Here is a 17,342-nt window from a genome sequence, read left to right as displayed (position 1 = left end):
CTATGAAGACATTCATTTTCTTGACCTCCACATTACTTCACAATCTCTATCATCACTCAGCCACAGGCTACATCACATCCGACTAACCTTTCAAACGTATGGATTGTCTGTGTTTCAGGAAATGATCAAACACAATGCAATCTTTAATGGAGAAGCAGTTGATCCAGGTAAGTAAACAACTTTAATATTGCCTCAGTATTATACATGCACGTGGACATTTTTTGAGTGGAACTTTCTCAGCTTGCTTCCTGCTTGTTTGTCTTTCCGTTTCCCTGCTGACCTTATTTTATTTTTCTACTGTCCCAAAGTTTTTATAGATTTTATTACTGTCTTTATCATCTCTTCAAGCTCTGTCATTCTTAGAGAAACTTTTCCTCTGACTGTGTCTTAGCGAAACTTTTCCTCTGACTATGCCTCCCCTATCTTCTCAAGTTCAGTCTATTCTCTGCAACAAAGTTCAGCTTGGATTGAATTTCCTTTGAGCTACATTCTCACATTTCCTCTCAATGCACTGGATTGACTTCTGGACTTGAGGAATCATCAGTTATGAAAACCCCGCAAGAATGCAGCCAAAGTCCAGATTAGTGATAACCTTAACGTTAGGCTCATGAAACTTATTGTCCACTCATGTTTTTATTTTGTACGTTTAATGTTTTATTATGTCATTTTAACCTAACCCATGTTAAATTTGTGAATGAAAATCTTGATCTCTTAATTTGCAAGTTTTATTCAACACTAATTACTTTCTAGCAACATATTTTTCAGAGAATTAAATATATCTAAAATATGCTACATTTATTGTGAACAGTTTTGCTATCATGCAAAAAATTCTGACAATTTTAGTTCCCAGACATAAATATTCTAACATTTAGTTCATGCTTTTAAGTTTGACAGAGTGATTCTTTACTATGAGGCCCATCCATGCTTATTTTATGACATGACAGAAGGCCATTTAGAAGAATGAGAGAGGATCTCATTGAAACCTATTGAATGTTGAAAGGTCCAGATAGAATGGATGTGGAGAAGATGTTTCCTATAGAGGGGAAGTCTAGGACCAGAGGACACAACATCAGAATAGAGGGACATCCATTTAGAACAGAGATGAGAAGGAAGTTCTTCAGTCAGAGAGTGGTGAATCTGTGGAATTCATTGCTGCAGGCAGCTGTGGATCCCAAGTCATTGGATGTATTTAAGGCACAGATTGATAGGTTCTTGATTAGTTAGGGTGCAGAAGGTTACAGGGAGAAGGCAGGATCAAGAGGGGAATGGATCAGCCAGGATCAAATGGCAGAGCACACTTGATGTGCGAAATGGCCTATTCCTAGTCCTATGTCTTATGGTCTTATACAGCCTATCAAGTCAATGCTGGTATATAATATGATCAAACAAAGCTTGTATACTTGTACATGGGATAATTCCTTCCTTCTTGCATGTTTGTTTTGATAAGAGTTTAGGAAAGGGGCTATGTTCTTCATGCTTCTCGTGAAATTCAAAGAGTGAACACAGGCCTATGGGTGAGCAACTTCAGCCATTTTGGAGCCTAGTAAGGGAGCGATAACTCTAATTTGGATTTCACACTGTCTGAGGTAAACTTCCTCTTACTCTGCAACAAAACGAATTTACTATTAATTTTTCTTTTTTTTTGTTAGCAGTGCTCCTTATTTGTATACATGTTGCATTTTGGCAAGACGAAGGAGGATAGGACTCTCACAGTGAGGCAGAGCCCTGGGGGAGTGCTGTAGAATGGCGGGACCCAGGAACACAGTCGCTGCCTGAAAGTGCATCAGTCAGCACACTGAGTACAGAAGATGGGATGTTGGCAGTTGTATAAGACTGCAACTGGACCATTGTGTTCTGTTTTGATCTCACTGCTATAGGGAGGATGCCATGAAGCTGGAAAGAATGTAGAGGAGAGTTTCAAAAATGTCGCTGGGACTCAAGGGATTCAGTTATGGAGAGAGGTTCAGCATACCACACTTATTCACTGGAGTGTACGAAAATGAAGGGAGAGCTTATGGAGGTGTATAAAATTATGAGGGGGATAGGTAGGGTGAATGCATTCAGTTGTATTTTGCCCAGGCCTGACGAATCTAGAGCTAAGGTATGAGTTTAAAGTAAGGGGGAGAAATCTGGTAGGAAATTAACAGGCAACATTTTCCACCCAGGAAGTCAATAGATGGAAGAGGCTGTTTGGACAGTTTCATTATTATGAAAGGTTTAGGCCAAATGTAGGTAGCTTAAATGGAGATTTTGGTTGGTGTGAACCAATTGGGCTGAAGGGCCTCTTTCATTGTTATGTGACTCCCTCTGTAAACATTTTTGGTCACAAAACCATAACAGTCAAACTTAGATACTTAACTTCCAAACAGGAACAGAGACGTCCAGTCTACTTCAGCAGGTAATAATTGAATTGACTTTATTTCTTACATCCTTCACATACACGAGGAGTAAAAATCCTTACGTTATGTCTCTGTCTGAATGTGCAGTGTGCAAATTAGTAATTTGTAATAAATAATAGGGCAAATAGCAAATAATTTGTAATAATACAGCAAGACACACAACAGAACAGTCAATATAGCTTAGAAATACAATTTTGCCAGCATGAATTAAGCAGTCTGATGGCCTGGTGAAAGAAGCTGTCCCGGAGCCAGTCGGCCCTGGTTTTAATGCTGTGGTACCGTTTCCCAGATGGTAGGATCTGGAGCAGTTTGTTATTATGTACAGACCGAGTGACGTCCTTGGTGATGTATAAACCTTTACATCTGAGTACTTTGAAATATTTTCTGATGTTACAACCTATTATTGTGACATACCAGGCTATTGGGCCCATTGGACTGTTGCTAGCACCCAACGGTGCAATCCAATCAGTCCTTTCTTTTTCAATCTTTTTATTGAGTTTCATATACAAAAGAAAATAATAATATAACATAACATAACATTGAATAGGTTATAAATACACTAGGCTTGAAGTTAAATTAGTAACAAGATATCAATATCTTATTGAGATATCAACAGAATATCATAAGATAGTCAATCAAGCCTATATTAATTGTATACGAAAAAAGGATAATCACAAAAAGAAGGGAAAAAAATACAAGAAAAAATATGTATTAAAATAAAGCAATAAACCTTAACTAACATGGGCAATAATAATAGTTTATATATACATTGTAGTGTCAAGAACTCCGGAACTCCATACCAAAACAAGGACAAAAAGAGAAAAGGTCTGGAAGAGGTCAAATTAACTCATATGAAAATGTCGAATAAACGGTCCCCAAGTCTCTTCAAATTTAATTGATGGATCAAAAATAGTACTTCTAATTTTTTCTAAGCTCAAACAAGAAATAGTTTGATGGGAAATGGGAAAAAAAATTACAAATGGTTAACTCTTCTTCTATATGTGCTAAACATGCTTTAATACAATTTAAGGTGGTACATAGAGCTCAAATGTCTAAAGATAAGCTTGCTCGATTCTACTTCCATATTAACCCTCAATGTGACAGATGTCACTCAGAAGTTGCTTCATTGACCCACATGTTTTGGTCATGTCCCACCTTACGTAACTATTGGAAGGATATATTTGCTATCATTTCCTCAGTTTGGAATATTGATTTACAACCCCATTTTATCACTGCAATTTTTGGTATACCAATTGAGGATGGTAGTCAATTTTCCCTTTCGATTAGATGAATGATCGCATTTGCAACTCTAACGGCTAGAAGGTCTATATTACAAAATTGGAAAGAAGTAAACCCTCCTACCACGTTTCAGTAATCCAATCAGTCCTAATCCCTTATTTCCCTGTCTTTCCTGATGATAATTCTCTTCTCCCACATGTCCATCATATTCAAAGAGAATAAAGCTTCATTGATTACATTCATGCACACGGCTGTTTTACAGCGGTCAATTAACTTGACAGCACACATTTGGGGAAGTGGGAGGAAATTGGAGGCCATAGAGGAAAACCACACAAACTGCAGCCAAGGTCAGAAATGGCAGAGGGCACCACTAACAGCACCATATGCTGCCAATTATTTGGAAAGTATATTTATCACCTTTTAAAAACAGGAGCTAATCCTGGACTGACCAAATCACTCATCATTTTCAGATAAAAGTGATGTTTTAATCTTTAATCTTTAATCTTTTATCTTAATCTTTTGTACCTTTAATATAACGGGCTTTTAACCAGTGTTCTAAACAGCCTCAACTACCTGCTTTGCAAAACCAAGCCATGCCAACGTGGAGCAACTTGTGGTGTGCAAGTCGCTCACAACACATCAAATTAGAATCATTTGAATGCCTAAGAGTTATTGGGTATAGAACCAGAAAAATGCCAGTTGATAGCCTTGTAGAAATCTGCTCCTGTTGAGTGTTTCCCTTTGTTTCAGTCACAGGCAATGTGTATCAATATAACACAAACTCTGGAGCCAGGCGTTGGAAGGATACGAAGTTACCCATGAAAGACTATGGGAATGCTGAGGATAAAACCATTAAGTTTAAGCCCAATGTAATCAAAACCAACGAGACAAGTTTTACACAGCAGGACAACTTGGAGCCTCATGAAGGGAAGAGTACAATGCAGAATATATCCACTGGCCAAACTTCTTCAAAACCTCCTCCCAAACTTGAGAAACAGATCAAAATTGCACCACAAATATCAAAACCATCTCAAACTCAAAATTCTTTGCCAGATATTTAGGGTTTGCTGAAACTTGGTAAGGAACATCAATGTTCTGCAAATACATTCCATGACTATCTTTTTATTGCAGTCATGTCATTAAACAGCTTTGCACCCCACAGGTTCGTGAAGGACACAAACAAAAGTAGCTGGTCTTATAGGTTTTTCCTTTACAAATAATGTCAGTGGTTTCAACAAGTCATGTTTTACTTTTCTAGGAACAAGGAAAGAAATACTTCAGAAGTTAAAAGTCTTATGTTTAAGAGCCAACTAGACAAACTTCATCATTCTTGCTCTTCAGTTGAAAGTTCAAAAGTTCAAAGTAATTTTATTATCAAAGTACATATACGTCACCATATTCTGTACAACCCTGAGGTTCATTTTCTTGCGGGCATACTCAACAGACACAATAACCGTAATAGAGTCAATGAAAGACTGCACCAACAGGGAGGACTACCAGTTTGCAAAAGACAACAAACTGCAAATACAGAAAGAGCGACAAAAAAAGAAATAGTAACAAATTAATAAGCAATAAATATCGAGAACGTAAGTTGAAGCACCATTGAAAGTAAGTCTATAGGTTGTGGGAACAGTTCAGTGATGGGGTGAGTGAAGCTATCTATCCCCTCTGGTCCAAGAACCTGACGGTTGAGGGTAGTAACTGTTCCTGAACCTGGTGGTGTGAGCCCTGAGGCTCCTGAACCTTCTTCCTGATGGCAGCAGCAAGAAGAGAGCATGACCTGATTGCTGGGAGTCCCTAATGTGAAAATCAAAGCATTTTGTTTATGTCCCATCTAAATTTCTATCAATATTTCTCAGTCTTCAATCATCTTTGCAACCAGAGTGATAAGCTTTCTATGGCTCATCAATAGCTCCATCCACATACACTTAGGGCTGTTCTTGTTTTTATACAAAATTCTTATGTTGGTTGTAGGCAATCATAAATCTATGGGGTACTTAGATCCCGATAATAAATGTATAGAACACATTGCATTCATAAATATGAGGAGTTTTCTACTTCTTCCCCCCCCCCACCCCTATGATCCCCACACCCATCCTAGTAAGAAACAAATGAAGGAGGTCTTCACAGATACAATTGAACAGGAGATTTGCTCAGTATCTGTTCACCCGATCTGGCCAAATACAATTTTAAGTTCATGTCCAAGAAAGGTCTATCCTTTTGTTACTGTGAATTTAGTTAAAACTCATTAACTTCATGGAGGAGATTCAGAGTTAGTCTTAGTTGTAAACTGATGAAAACTCATCATTAAATTGAAAACCTTTACCTCTCTAGCTCCCTCTACAACTGGATACTCGACTTCCTCATCAGCAGCCCTCAAGCAGTGACATCTCCTCACTGACTATCAACATAGATACACTCCAAGGCTGTGTGCTTAGCCCCCTACTCTACTCCCTATACACATTTGACCATATGGTTAAGCACAACTCCAATGTTATTTTCAAAATTGCCAATGAGACTACTCTTGTTGGACAAATCACAGATTGTGATGAGTCAACATATAGGAGCAAGGTAAGTCACCTGGTTGAGTGGTACCATACAAACAACCTCGTACTAAACGTTGACTTCAGGAAGGGAAGAAGGGTAAACATGTGCCAGTATACATCTTAGGACTAGCGGTGGAGAGAAACAGCAGCTTTAAATTGCTGGATATTAACTTATCCGCTGACCTGTCCTAGGCCCAACGCATTTGTAATTGTAAAAAAAAGCGTGCAGCAACTGTGTACTTAGTTGTCACAGGACAAGATGGGACAAAGTCAGCAAAATCCTGCCTGATGAACCTGTTGGAATTCTTTGAGGAGATTACCAGTATGATAGATAAAGGGGATGCAGTGTTTGTTGTATGTTTGGACTTTCAGAAGGCCTGTGACAAAGTGCCACACACGAGGCTGCTTACCAAGTTAAGAGCCCATGGTATACCAGGAAAGTTACTAACATGGTTAGAGCATTGGCTGATTGGTGGGAATAAAAGAATCCTTTTCTGGTTTACTGCTAGTGACTAGTGGTGTTCCGCAGGGGTCAGTGTTGGAACCACTTCTTTTTATGCTGTATATCAATGATTTAGATGATGGAATAGAGGGTTTTGTTGCCCACTTTGCAGGCGATCTGAGGATTGGTGGAGGGGCAGGTGGTGTTGATGAAACGGGGAGGCTGCAGAAGGACTTGAAGAAGGAAAATAAGCAAGAAAGTGGCAAATGAAATACAATGTTGAAAAATGCATGTTCACGCTCTTTGGTCGTAGAAATAAATGTGCAGACTTTTATCTAAATAGGGGAGAAAGTCCAAAGATCTGAGATGTAAAGGGACTTGGGAGCCCTTGTGTAGAACACCCTAAAGATTAATTTGCAGTTAGAGTCTGTGGTGAGGAAGACAAATGCAATGCTAGTATTCATTTCAAAAGGTCTAGAGCATAGGAGCAGGGATGCGATGCTGAGGCTTTATAAGGCACTGGTGAGGCCTCACCTTGAGCACTGTGAACAGTTTTGGGCTCCTCATCTAAAAAAGATGTGCTGGCATTGGAGAGAGTTCAGAGGAGGTTCACAAGGATGATTCTGGGAATGAAAGGGTTATCATTTGAGGAACGTTTGATAGCTCTGGATCTGTACTTGCTGGAATTTAGAAGGATGAGGGGCGATCTCATTGAAACCTTTCAATTGTTGAAAGGCCTAGACAGAGTAGATGTGGAAAGCATGTTTCCAATGATGGGGAATCTAGGACAAGAGGGCACAGCCTCAGTATAGTGGGGCCTCCATTTAAAACAAGAGATGCAGAGAAATTTCTTTAGCCAGAGAGTGGTGAATTTGTAGTATTTCTTACCACAGGCAGCTGTGGAGGCCAGGTTGTTGGGTGTATTTCAGGCAGAGCTTAATAGGTTCTTGATTGAACACTGAATCAAATGTTATGGGGAGAAGGCCGGAGAGTGGGGTGGAGAAGGGGGAAAACAATCAGCCATAATTGAATAGCAGAGCAGACTCGACAGGCCAAATGGCCTAATTCTGCTTCTCGGTCTTATGGTCTTTTTTTTTACTCAATGAGGTTAAGCTTCTCTTTGAACTTTATAATAAACTTCTTCAAGTGTACAATTGAATGTATCCTGATGGTTCCACCATGGTCTGGTACGACAATTTAACTGTGCAGGTATGTAAGAAGGTGCAGAGAGTAGTGAACTTGTTCAATATTTCACGGGCACATTCCTCCCGCCACACAATTGGTTGGCAGCATTGTTAGGAGCTGCTGTCTTAAAAAGGCAATATCTAACATCAAAGATGCCCACCATCTGGGCATTTTTTTCACACCTATCATTGAGCAAGGTACTGAAGCCTGAAGACCCTCAGCACCAAGAAGTTACTTCCCTTCAACCATTCCGTTCTTGAACTAACTGGAAAAACCGTAATCACCACATTTCAACAACACCATGACCACTGCGCTAAAACTGACTTTGTTTCCCTTTGTTCTAATTGTGATTTATTGCTAAAAACATTAGTGTAATTAAAAGCAACACACACAAAATGCTGGAGAAACTCAGCAGGTCAGGCAGCATCTATGGAAATGAATAAACAGTTGATGTTTCGGGCCGAGACCCTTTACGATTTTTTTGTGAATGCCGCTTTTATAATGCTATGTGCCTGAGATGCAGCTACAACTAAGTTTTTCATTGCACCTTTGCACACGTATAATTGACAATAAAACCAATATTGACTTTATAATTGATGCTGAACCTGGATCTGGCTTCCTGACTGTTTGCACCTGTAGATTGACATATTCAAATTAAACTGAGGTCATTAAAAGGATAATATAAGTCTTAGATTGCCATCATTAATGTACAAGCATATGTGCTGAGCAAAGTTCAAAGTACTGCGTATCTTGGAAATGACTGCCTCGTCCCTTTCCCTCTCCGGATAGTCACACAGCTACAGAAAAAATGTTAGGATGAAAAGTGTTTTTTTTATCATGGTCTCTTTTGGGGGCTCTGGTATTGCTTGCATGGTGGGTGTGGGGGGGCTGAGGCAGGTGGGGGAGGGGGGAGTGTTGATGCTTTGCTGCTGCTTGTGCATGGGGGGGAGGGGTTCTAACATTTTTCTGTCATTTATTCTATGGGGGTTTTTCTGTTTTGTGGATGTCTGTGAATACTAAGAATTTCAGGTTCTACATTACACTCATTCTCTGGTATTAAATGGAATGACTGATCAATTGAACCTGTACCCGGCAACCCCATAATTCCTGTCTATCAACACCACAGCCTCCCAAATGTTTCCATCCAGCTCGAGATCTCTATATTGTCTGTAAGTAAGTGAAAAGTGCATGTCAGTAATTGCAGCAAAATGACTGCCAGCAAATGCATTTGGATGAAGAAAAGCTTTCACCTTGTAATAAGATTTAGCAAACTAAGTTTGAGTCCTGGAAGTTTCCAAAGACTGACAGCTGATCTTTGGGAAATGCCAGAGCGACCATCAGCTGAATAGAGAGGGAAAAGGGGAAGGTTAAAAGTTTCTGGTAGAGTCAATGAGGAAGGAAGCACTACTAAAGATGATGGTTCAAACTGAATCGTAAGCTAGAGAGATACCGGTAGAGGCATAACAAAGGGGACAGCTTGTGGCAGAACACAGTTGGTCAGGAATCTTCCAAATAAGGTGGTGCCCTCAGTGATGCTGCAAACCGGTCTCCCTAGTTTGTCTGAGTTCACAGGATTTAGCACATAATGCAATTGAAGATGAAGTGGCTGGGCTGGAGATAATGTCTGATCGACACTTCCTTGTGTTGTTCAAAATGTAAAATAGAAATGCTATTTATTACACCAGAGTAATTTCAGACACACAGTGGACTACACGAGCCTGCACAACACCGGTTAGGTTGCAGAGTGGAGAACCTGAAGCTGTGGGCAAGAGTGGTTTAAAGTTAGCCATAGCCCCAGAAACTGGAACTCAATGGCCTCAAGCCCGGAAGATGGTCCACAATCTGAAAGGTGGGACTTTAAAGAGAATGTGGAACATGATTCCATCATTTACAGTAGGTTGCCCATCACACTTGTCCAATAGGTGTTACTGTGAGAACTTCAAATTGAAATCTCCTCGAACATCCAAGGATCGAGACAGGAAGCCCGGCAGTTGGATAGATCATCGGCCAATGGGTAGTGAAGCTCTGAGAACCAGTGGGTCCCCTCAGTGGGCTGCAGCATCAATGCAACAGGACTGTCCGCTGAGCATTTTGGTGGAGGTAGAGAAAAGTACAAAGTAGACCACAGCAAGAGGACAATGAGAGACGCAGGTTTCAGGAAATAGAATAGAGAACCATCAGGATGCAAGGTGACATGAAACCAAGGAAAGTTCCCAGAAACAACCAAAATCATATTAATTGGAACATTGTACACTAAAGCACATTGTGTCTGGTGGAGTAATTAATTAAAGATAATAGATTTAGTGTTAAGGTTTGTGTTGAACGTTCATTGCATGCCTGCAACACCCTAATGACAAACATCCAGATTAAATGATTATGTGTTCAAGATTGTGAAGATAATTTTAACATAGCACTCACAGAGAAGGTCGCATTGTCAGATATGCACGAGGCAATGAAGAGGACGTTCACTGGAATGTGCCAAAATTTAAATAAAGTAGGTTTTGTTAATAGCTCTCCACTTGTCTATTTGCTTATGCAGTAGCAAAGTGAAGGAAACCCCAGAAAATGCAGATATAATCAATAATTTCCTGTCCCTCAGCATCACTGCAGTTCAGTGACAAAGAACCAAGTAACTGTTAACCAAATGCCTTTTCTTACACCATGCGTGAGGAGGAGTGTTTATGGATGTCTGTGCACAGTATTCAGCTCCATTTCCTGCTCTTCAGAACTGAAGCCATCCATGGTCCACATGACAACTTCTGAGCAATAGGTTTGAGGTCTTAAGTCACAAATAGCCTCATTATGATGATCTTCAGCAAGAGGGATGAAAATCCCTTTCCCATGATAGATGGGGTTGCCATCATCTTAAACCCCCCCGTCGATATGCTCAAACTCAATGTTTAACTGGACTAGCCAAAGCATTACTGTCACAACAAGAGAATGGCAGTTTGTGCATTCCGTGGGGATGACCAGCTTGTAAAGGTGCTGCCTGATAGTGTCAGAGACAGGGTTCAATGCCAACCTCTGGTGCTGTTTATGTGGATTTTGCACGCCCCCCCCCCCCCACTATGACATGGGTTTCCTCTGAGTGTTCAGACCTTCTCCCATATCCCAAAGACAAAAGTGCTTCACTCTCTTCACCAGCCATGCACCATGGCTGTGCCAGCAGCACACCAAGGCTTCGGGAGACAGCTTCTTCTTGATCTGTAGTCTCCACTGGTTGGCAGGGAAGCAGGTGCTTCAGGACCATCAGCACCTGCAAATATTCCTTAAAAATGCACACCGACTGGGCATGGAAATGCAATGCTTTGCTGGAGCAGCAAAATCTTGTAACAATGCTTTGGAACTGCATCAGTGTCCAGGTAGGAGTGGCTCTGTTAAAATGTATAAGATTATGAGAAGTCTGATAGGGAATATGCTGTGTAAGTGCTTTTCTCCGGTCAGGAACTGTCAGATTGGGAAGGTATACAGTCTTAGGGGAAAATGAGTCATAGAATCAGCGAGTTAGAGTCTTCGAGCAGAGACATGAGTTCTTTGCCCACTGTCAAACTTCCATCAACATTAGAGTCATAGAAAAGTACAGCACAGAAATAGGCCCTTTGGCCCATCCAGTCTGTGCTGAACCATTTAAATTGCCTATTCCCATCGACCACAGCCCTCCATAACCTTACCATCCATGTACTTACCCAAACTTCTCTTAAACATTGAAATGGAGGTCACTTGCACCACTTGAGCTGGCTGCTCGTTCCACATCCTCACAGTCCTCTGAGTTGAAATGAAATGAATTGACTTTATTTCTTACGTCCTTCACATACATGAGTAAAAACCTCTACCTTACTTCTCCATCTAAATGCGCAATGTGCAATCACAGTAACTTATAATTTATAATAAATAGAATAATCAATGTAACATAGAAATATACTCAAGTCAGCATGAGTTAATTAGTCAGATGGCCTGGTGGAAGAAGCTGTCCTGGAGTCTGTTGGTCCTGGCTTTTACGCTGTGGTACCATTTCCGGGATGGTAGCAGCTGGAATAGATTGTGATTGGGGTGACTCGGGTCTCTAATGATCCTTTGGGCCCTTTTTTCACACCTGTCTTTGTAAATGTCCTAGAAGATACAGTTCCCATACCAGGCAGTGACGCAGCCAGTCATGATGCTCTCTGTAGAAAGTTCTTAGGATTTGGGGACCCATACCAAACTTCCTCAACCGTCTGAGGTGAAAGGGGTGCAGTTGTGCCTTTTTCAGCACACAGCCGATGTGTACAGACCACGAGATCTTCGGTGATTTGAATGCTGAGGAGCTTAAAACTGTTTACTCTCTCAACCCCAGATCCATTGATATCAATAGGGGTTATCCTGTCTCAATTCCTCCCGTAATCCACAATCAGCTCCTTTGTTTTTGAGACACCGAGAGAGAGACTGCTTTCTTGACACCGCTGTGTCAGAGAGATGACTTCTTCCCTGTAGGCCATATCGTTATTGTTTGAGATTAGGCCAATCAACTTAGTGTCATTGGCAAATTTAATTAGCAGATTGGAGCTGTGGGTGATGACACAGTCATAGGTATACAGAGAGTAAAGGAGTTTCCCCTCATGTTGCTCTTAAACTTTTCACCCTTTAGCCTTAACCTATGACCTCTAGTTGTAGTCCCACCCAACCTCAGTGGAAAAAGCCTGCTTGCATTTACCCTATCTATACCCATCATAATTTTGTATACCCCTATCTAAACTCTTCTCGATCTTCTAAATTCCAAGGAATAAAATCCAATTAATCGCATTTACCAGCTATGGAACTGTAGCCTTCTATACCTTGGATATGCAAGTACTTCTCTAGATACCTTATAAGATTCATGATTGTTTAATGCAATTTCCAGTACACAATTGTAAAGAAGAATTAAATAATTGTTACTCTGAATCTGATGCAGCACAAAAAAACACACCAAGATAAAGAATAATAATAAAACACACAATAAATATAAGTACTTACTGTAGATGATTTGAACGCTCATAAAAGGAGGCTAGGCACAGGAGTGTCTGTACATAGGGTGACTCTGACAGGAAGTGATAAAGTAGTGGTGGCTGGGGGATGTGGAGGGGTGGGCTAGTTTGTGGATGCGTTGTTCAGCCTTACTGCTTGGGGGAAAGTTAAGTGTTGGTCCTGGCATGGATGTGATGTCCTCATGGGAGTGGGGGGGGGGCAGTTCATGATATTACTGGCCCTTTTCTGGCACCTTTCTGTATATACGATATGCCCTTGATGGTGGGTTGGCTAATGGAAGCAATATGTAAAGCAGTTCTAATGAGTAAAACCGAAATGAGGAGGAATTTACGAATGGCTGTGAATCTTTGGAATTTTGTACCCATGAGAGGCATGAGTGCTGAGTTTTAAGTACATTCATGCTTTAATAAAGGGTTTCCAAATGACGGAGGAATCACATGATGAGGAGAATTGAGCAAGAAAGTAGAGCTGAAGCCAATAGTCAATAATTATTGAATGCCAGAGATGACGCACAAAACCTGTTGCATACTCCTACTCCCAGTTAAGTCCAAAAATTCTTAAAAAAACATAAATGAGGTTGATGTTGAGACCCTGAACATTATTTTTTTTTTAAAACTGAAGCTTAATTAATCTCAAATGCTTCTGGAAATTGTTGGTGCTTTACCTTGGGAATTGGACCACTGCTGTGATGAAATCTGCATAATCTATCCGACAGTTCCATGAGGTCTGAACAGCCTGTTAATTGAATGAAAATATTTCTTGTGAGTTAAATGCCACTGCTACAAAATATTTGAAAATGAAAAATGGAGCACATTTTTAGCAGTAATTTTTAAATTCATTGGCGATGGTGTTGATTCATTATCCCTGCATGTCTGGATCTGTTTTCCTCCTCCTTCCTTCAACCGAGTTTGCAGTTACCCCTCCTCACATTACCTGAAGTGGCTCACTGGGAACCTCCTTGGAACCTCTTGAGATTTTACCCTATGTTACCTGTAAATTCAGGTTGCTGTCACATTTCAAACTCAGATTTATAAAGCCCTTCCTTAACAATGAAAATGCATTCTATATTTGCAACACTGCATATCTGTTTGGAGTAGAAATGATCTTTGTATACCTATACTATAATTCATTAGCCTTATATATTCTAGATAATTACATAATATTAATCAAATCTTATTTAAATAGTAATCAATAACTATAATCGATAACCATTTACTTTTCTCTTTTCACATGCTACTTTCGTCAATGAAAAGTGACACTAATTCTGTGGATCTTTTAATATTTTTGCTATTATAGATTTTAATCACCTTTCTTTATAATCCATAGATTTAAGGAATACATTCTGGAAAGCACTTCATCCAAAATAATTTTACTGTATTTTACTTCTCAAAGAAGAGCTTGAGCACACACACCTGTCACCAATGAATGGTTGAAAATTAAGAGTGATTATACCTGTAGCAGATTAAATTGCATTTACAGTATTGTGCTAAAGTCTTATGCACATAAAGTATATATACAGTGTATATAGCTAGGCTGGCTAAGACTTTTACACAGTACTGTCATCGTCAATGTGGAGCCAAAAGTGATTGTCTAAATCTGGCGGGAGCAAGAGGTGTTTGGAAGGTGACGGTGAAGTGTTGTGAGAGGGGATGGTGGAGAAGAATTGCTGAGGACGGGCACTGGAGAAGACATACCCAGCCTTGAGAATGCAGGCAAGGTCACTTGATTCCAAGCAATTGATTTATTAATCATTACAGAATGTCTCTCTAGTACTTCCCACTCCCTCCCCTCTCCCTTATTTTTTCTTTACCATAATTCCCCTCTCCCTGCCCCATTTCCACTCTCAGTCCACAATAGAGACCCTTGTTAGAATCAGGTTTATCATCACTCACAGATGTCTTGAAATTTGGTTTTCTTGTGGCATCAGTACTGTGCAATACATAAGATGACTACACCCTAGCTATATACCTGGGGTGATTGATAAGTTTGTGGCCTAAGGTAGAAGGAGATGAATTACACAGCTCTCATTACATGCACATGTTGGTCAACTCTATGAGTGATTATGCAGAAAGTTTGAAGTTAATAACTCATCTTCTACCTTAGGCCATGAACTTATCAACCACCCCTGCTGTGGACACTTTCTGGAGATCCAAGGCCCGTATGCTCCACAAACGCTGGACTAAGTGTATAAATGTAGGAGGGGACTACATTGAAAAATAAATGTGCTAAGTTTTCTAAAATTGACTCTATATACCTTAGGCCACAAATTTATCGATCAGCCCTCGTATGTGTGCCTAGGACTTTTGCACAGGACTGTACATGATGAGAGGTTGAATTGTGACTCTCTCTCCAGTGATGTGGAGAACTTATAGAATTTTCAGTTTTGTTTCATTTAGGCTTGGAAATGATAAATTCAAGCAATTATTTTCCAGATGTTACATGTGAATCTTAACAAGTGATGGAATGTCCTTGGTCAAATTTCGCAATGGTTGGAACCATTGAGAGCATCCTGAGCAGCTGCATCATTGCCTGGTTCAGAAACTGCACCGCTCGGATCACAAGACCCTGCAGCGGATAGTGAGGTCAGCTGAGAAGATCTCTCTCTCTGCCATTACTGACATTTACACTACGCACTGTATCGGGAAAGCAAACAGCATTATGAAGGACCCCACACACCCCTCATACAAACTCTTCTCCCTCCTGCCGTCTGCAAAAAGGCACCGAAGCATTCGGGCACTCACGACCAGACTACTTAACAGTTTCTTCCCCCAAGCTATCAGACTCCTCAATACCCACAGCCTGGACTGATACCCACTTACTGCCCTCTACTGTGCCTATTGTCTTGTTATATTTATTGTTATGCCTGCACTGTTTTGTGCACTTTATGCAGTCCTGGGTAGGTCTGTAGTCTAGTGTAGTTTTTTTTCTGTGTTGTTTTACGTAGTTCAGTGTAGTTTTTGTATTGTTTCGTGTAGCACCATGGTCCTGAAAAACGTTGGCTCGTTTTTTACTGTGTACTGTACCAGCAGTTATGGTCCAAATGACAATAAAAAGTGACTTGACTTGAACTTCAACAGAAAATGCATGCAAACACATTAAAAGAGTTACCAGGTCATAAAGGATGGATACACAGAGCATGGATAGAGGATCGGCTGATTGCCAGGAGGCAAAGAGTGGCTTGCCTGCTTGTAGCTGGTGGTGTTCTGCAGGGATCGGTACATTACTGTGTATGTCAATGATTTGAATGACAGAACTGATAGTTTTGTGGCCAAGTTTGTGGAAGATAGGTCAAGTAGTGCTAAGGAAGCAGGGAGTCTGCAGAAGGACTCGGACAGATTGAGAGGATGGACAAAGAAGTGGCAGTTGGAATACAGTGCAAGGAAGTGTATGGTCATGCACTTTGGGGGAAGGAGTAAACGTGTAGACTATTTTCTAACTGGGGAGAAAATTCAAAAATTAGAGGTGCAAAAGGACTTGAGAGTCCCTGTGTAGGACTTTCTAAGGGTAAACTTGCAGGTTGAGTTGGTGGTAAGGAAAGCAAATACAATGTTAGCATTCATTTTGAGAGGACTAAAATTTAAGAGCAAGGATGTAGTGTAATGCTGAGGCTTTATAAGGCATTGGTCAGAATGCTTGGAGCACTGTGAGCAGTTTTCGGCCCCTTATCTAAGAAAAGATGTGCTGACATTGGAGATGGTCCAGAGGAGGTTAGAACCATAGAACATTACAGCACAGAAACAGGCCTTTTGGCCCTTCTTGGCTGTGCCGAACCATTTTTCTGCCTGGTCCCAATGACTTGCACCTGGCCCATATCCCTCCATACACCTCTCATCAGGTTCTGAAGATTTATTCCAGCAATGAAACAGTTGATGTACAAGGACTGTTTGATGGCTCTGGGCCTGTACTCCCTGGAATTTTGAAGAATGGGAAAGGATTTAATTGGAACCTATCAAATGTTAAAAAGCCCAAATAGAATGGATGGTGGGAGGATGTTTCCTATGGTGCGGGAGTCTAGGACCAAAGGATAGAGCCTCAGAATAGAGAGATGTCCATTTAGAATGGAGACGAGGAGGAATTCCTTCAGCCAGAAGATGGTTAATCTGTGGAATTCATTGCTATCAGTGGCTGTGGAGGATAGGTCAAAGGGTGTATTTAAGGCGAAGGTTGACAGGTTCTTGATCAGAATCAGAATCAGGTTTGTTATCACTGGCGTGTGACGTGAAATTTGTTAACTTAGCAGCACCAGTTCAATGCCATACATAATATAGAAGAGAAAAATAAATAAATAAACAAGTAAATCAATTACAGTATACATATATTGAATAGATTTTAAAAATCATGCAAAAACAGAAATACTGTAATTTTTTTTCAAAAAGTATGGTAGTGTACAAAGAATCAATGTCATTTATGAATCAGATGGCAAAGGGGAAGAAGCTGTTCCTGAATCGCTGAGTGTGTGCCTTCAGGCTTCTGTATCTCCTACCTGATGGTAACAGTGAGAAAAGGGCATGCCCTGGGTGCTGGAGGTCT

At 40.5% G+C, this 17,342-nt stretch overlaps 1 protein-coding gene across 1 annotated transcript in view; it reads left to right on the top strand.

The window, feature by feature from the left end:
• LOC132398437 (cadherin-related family member 3-like) overlaps positions 1 to 8,582 on the top strand; it is a 72,126-nt gene extending 63,544 nt beyond the window's left edge. The window contains exons 18-19 of the mRNA XM_059977864.1: positions 119 to 167; positions 4,389 to 8,582. Of these exons, the coding sequence (XP_059833847.1) occupies positions 119 to 167; positions 4,389 to 4,699 (360 nt within the window). The 3' untranslated portion in view covers positions 4,700 to 8,582. The remainder of the gene's footprint in view (positions 1 to 118; positions 168 to 4,388) is intronic.
• Positions 8,583 to 17,342: the final 8,760 nt, after the last annotated feature.

This window comes from Hypanus sabinus, chromosome 8, assembly GCF_030144855.1.
Source record: "Hypanus sabinus isolate sHypSab1 chromosome 8, sHypSab1.hap1, whole genome shotgun sequence".
NCBI lineage: Eukaryota > Metazoa > Chordata > Chondrichthyes > Myliobatiformes > Dasyatidae > Hypanus > Hypanus sabinus.
Note: the sequence above shows the minus strand (reverse complement) of the source record. Positions and strands in the feature narration are given on the sequence as shown.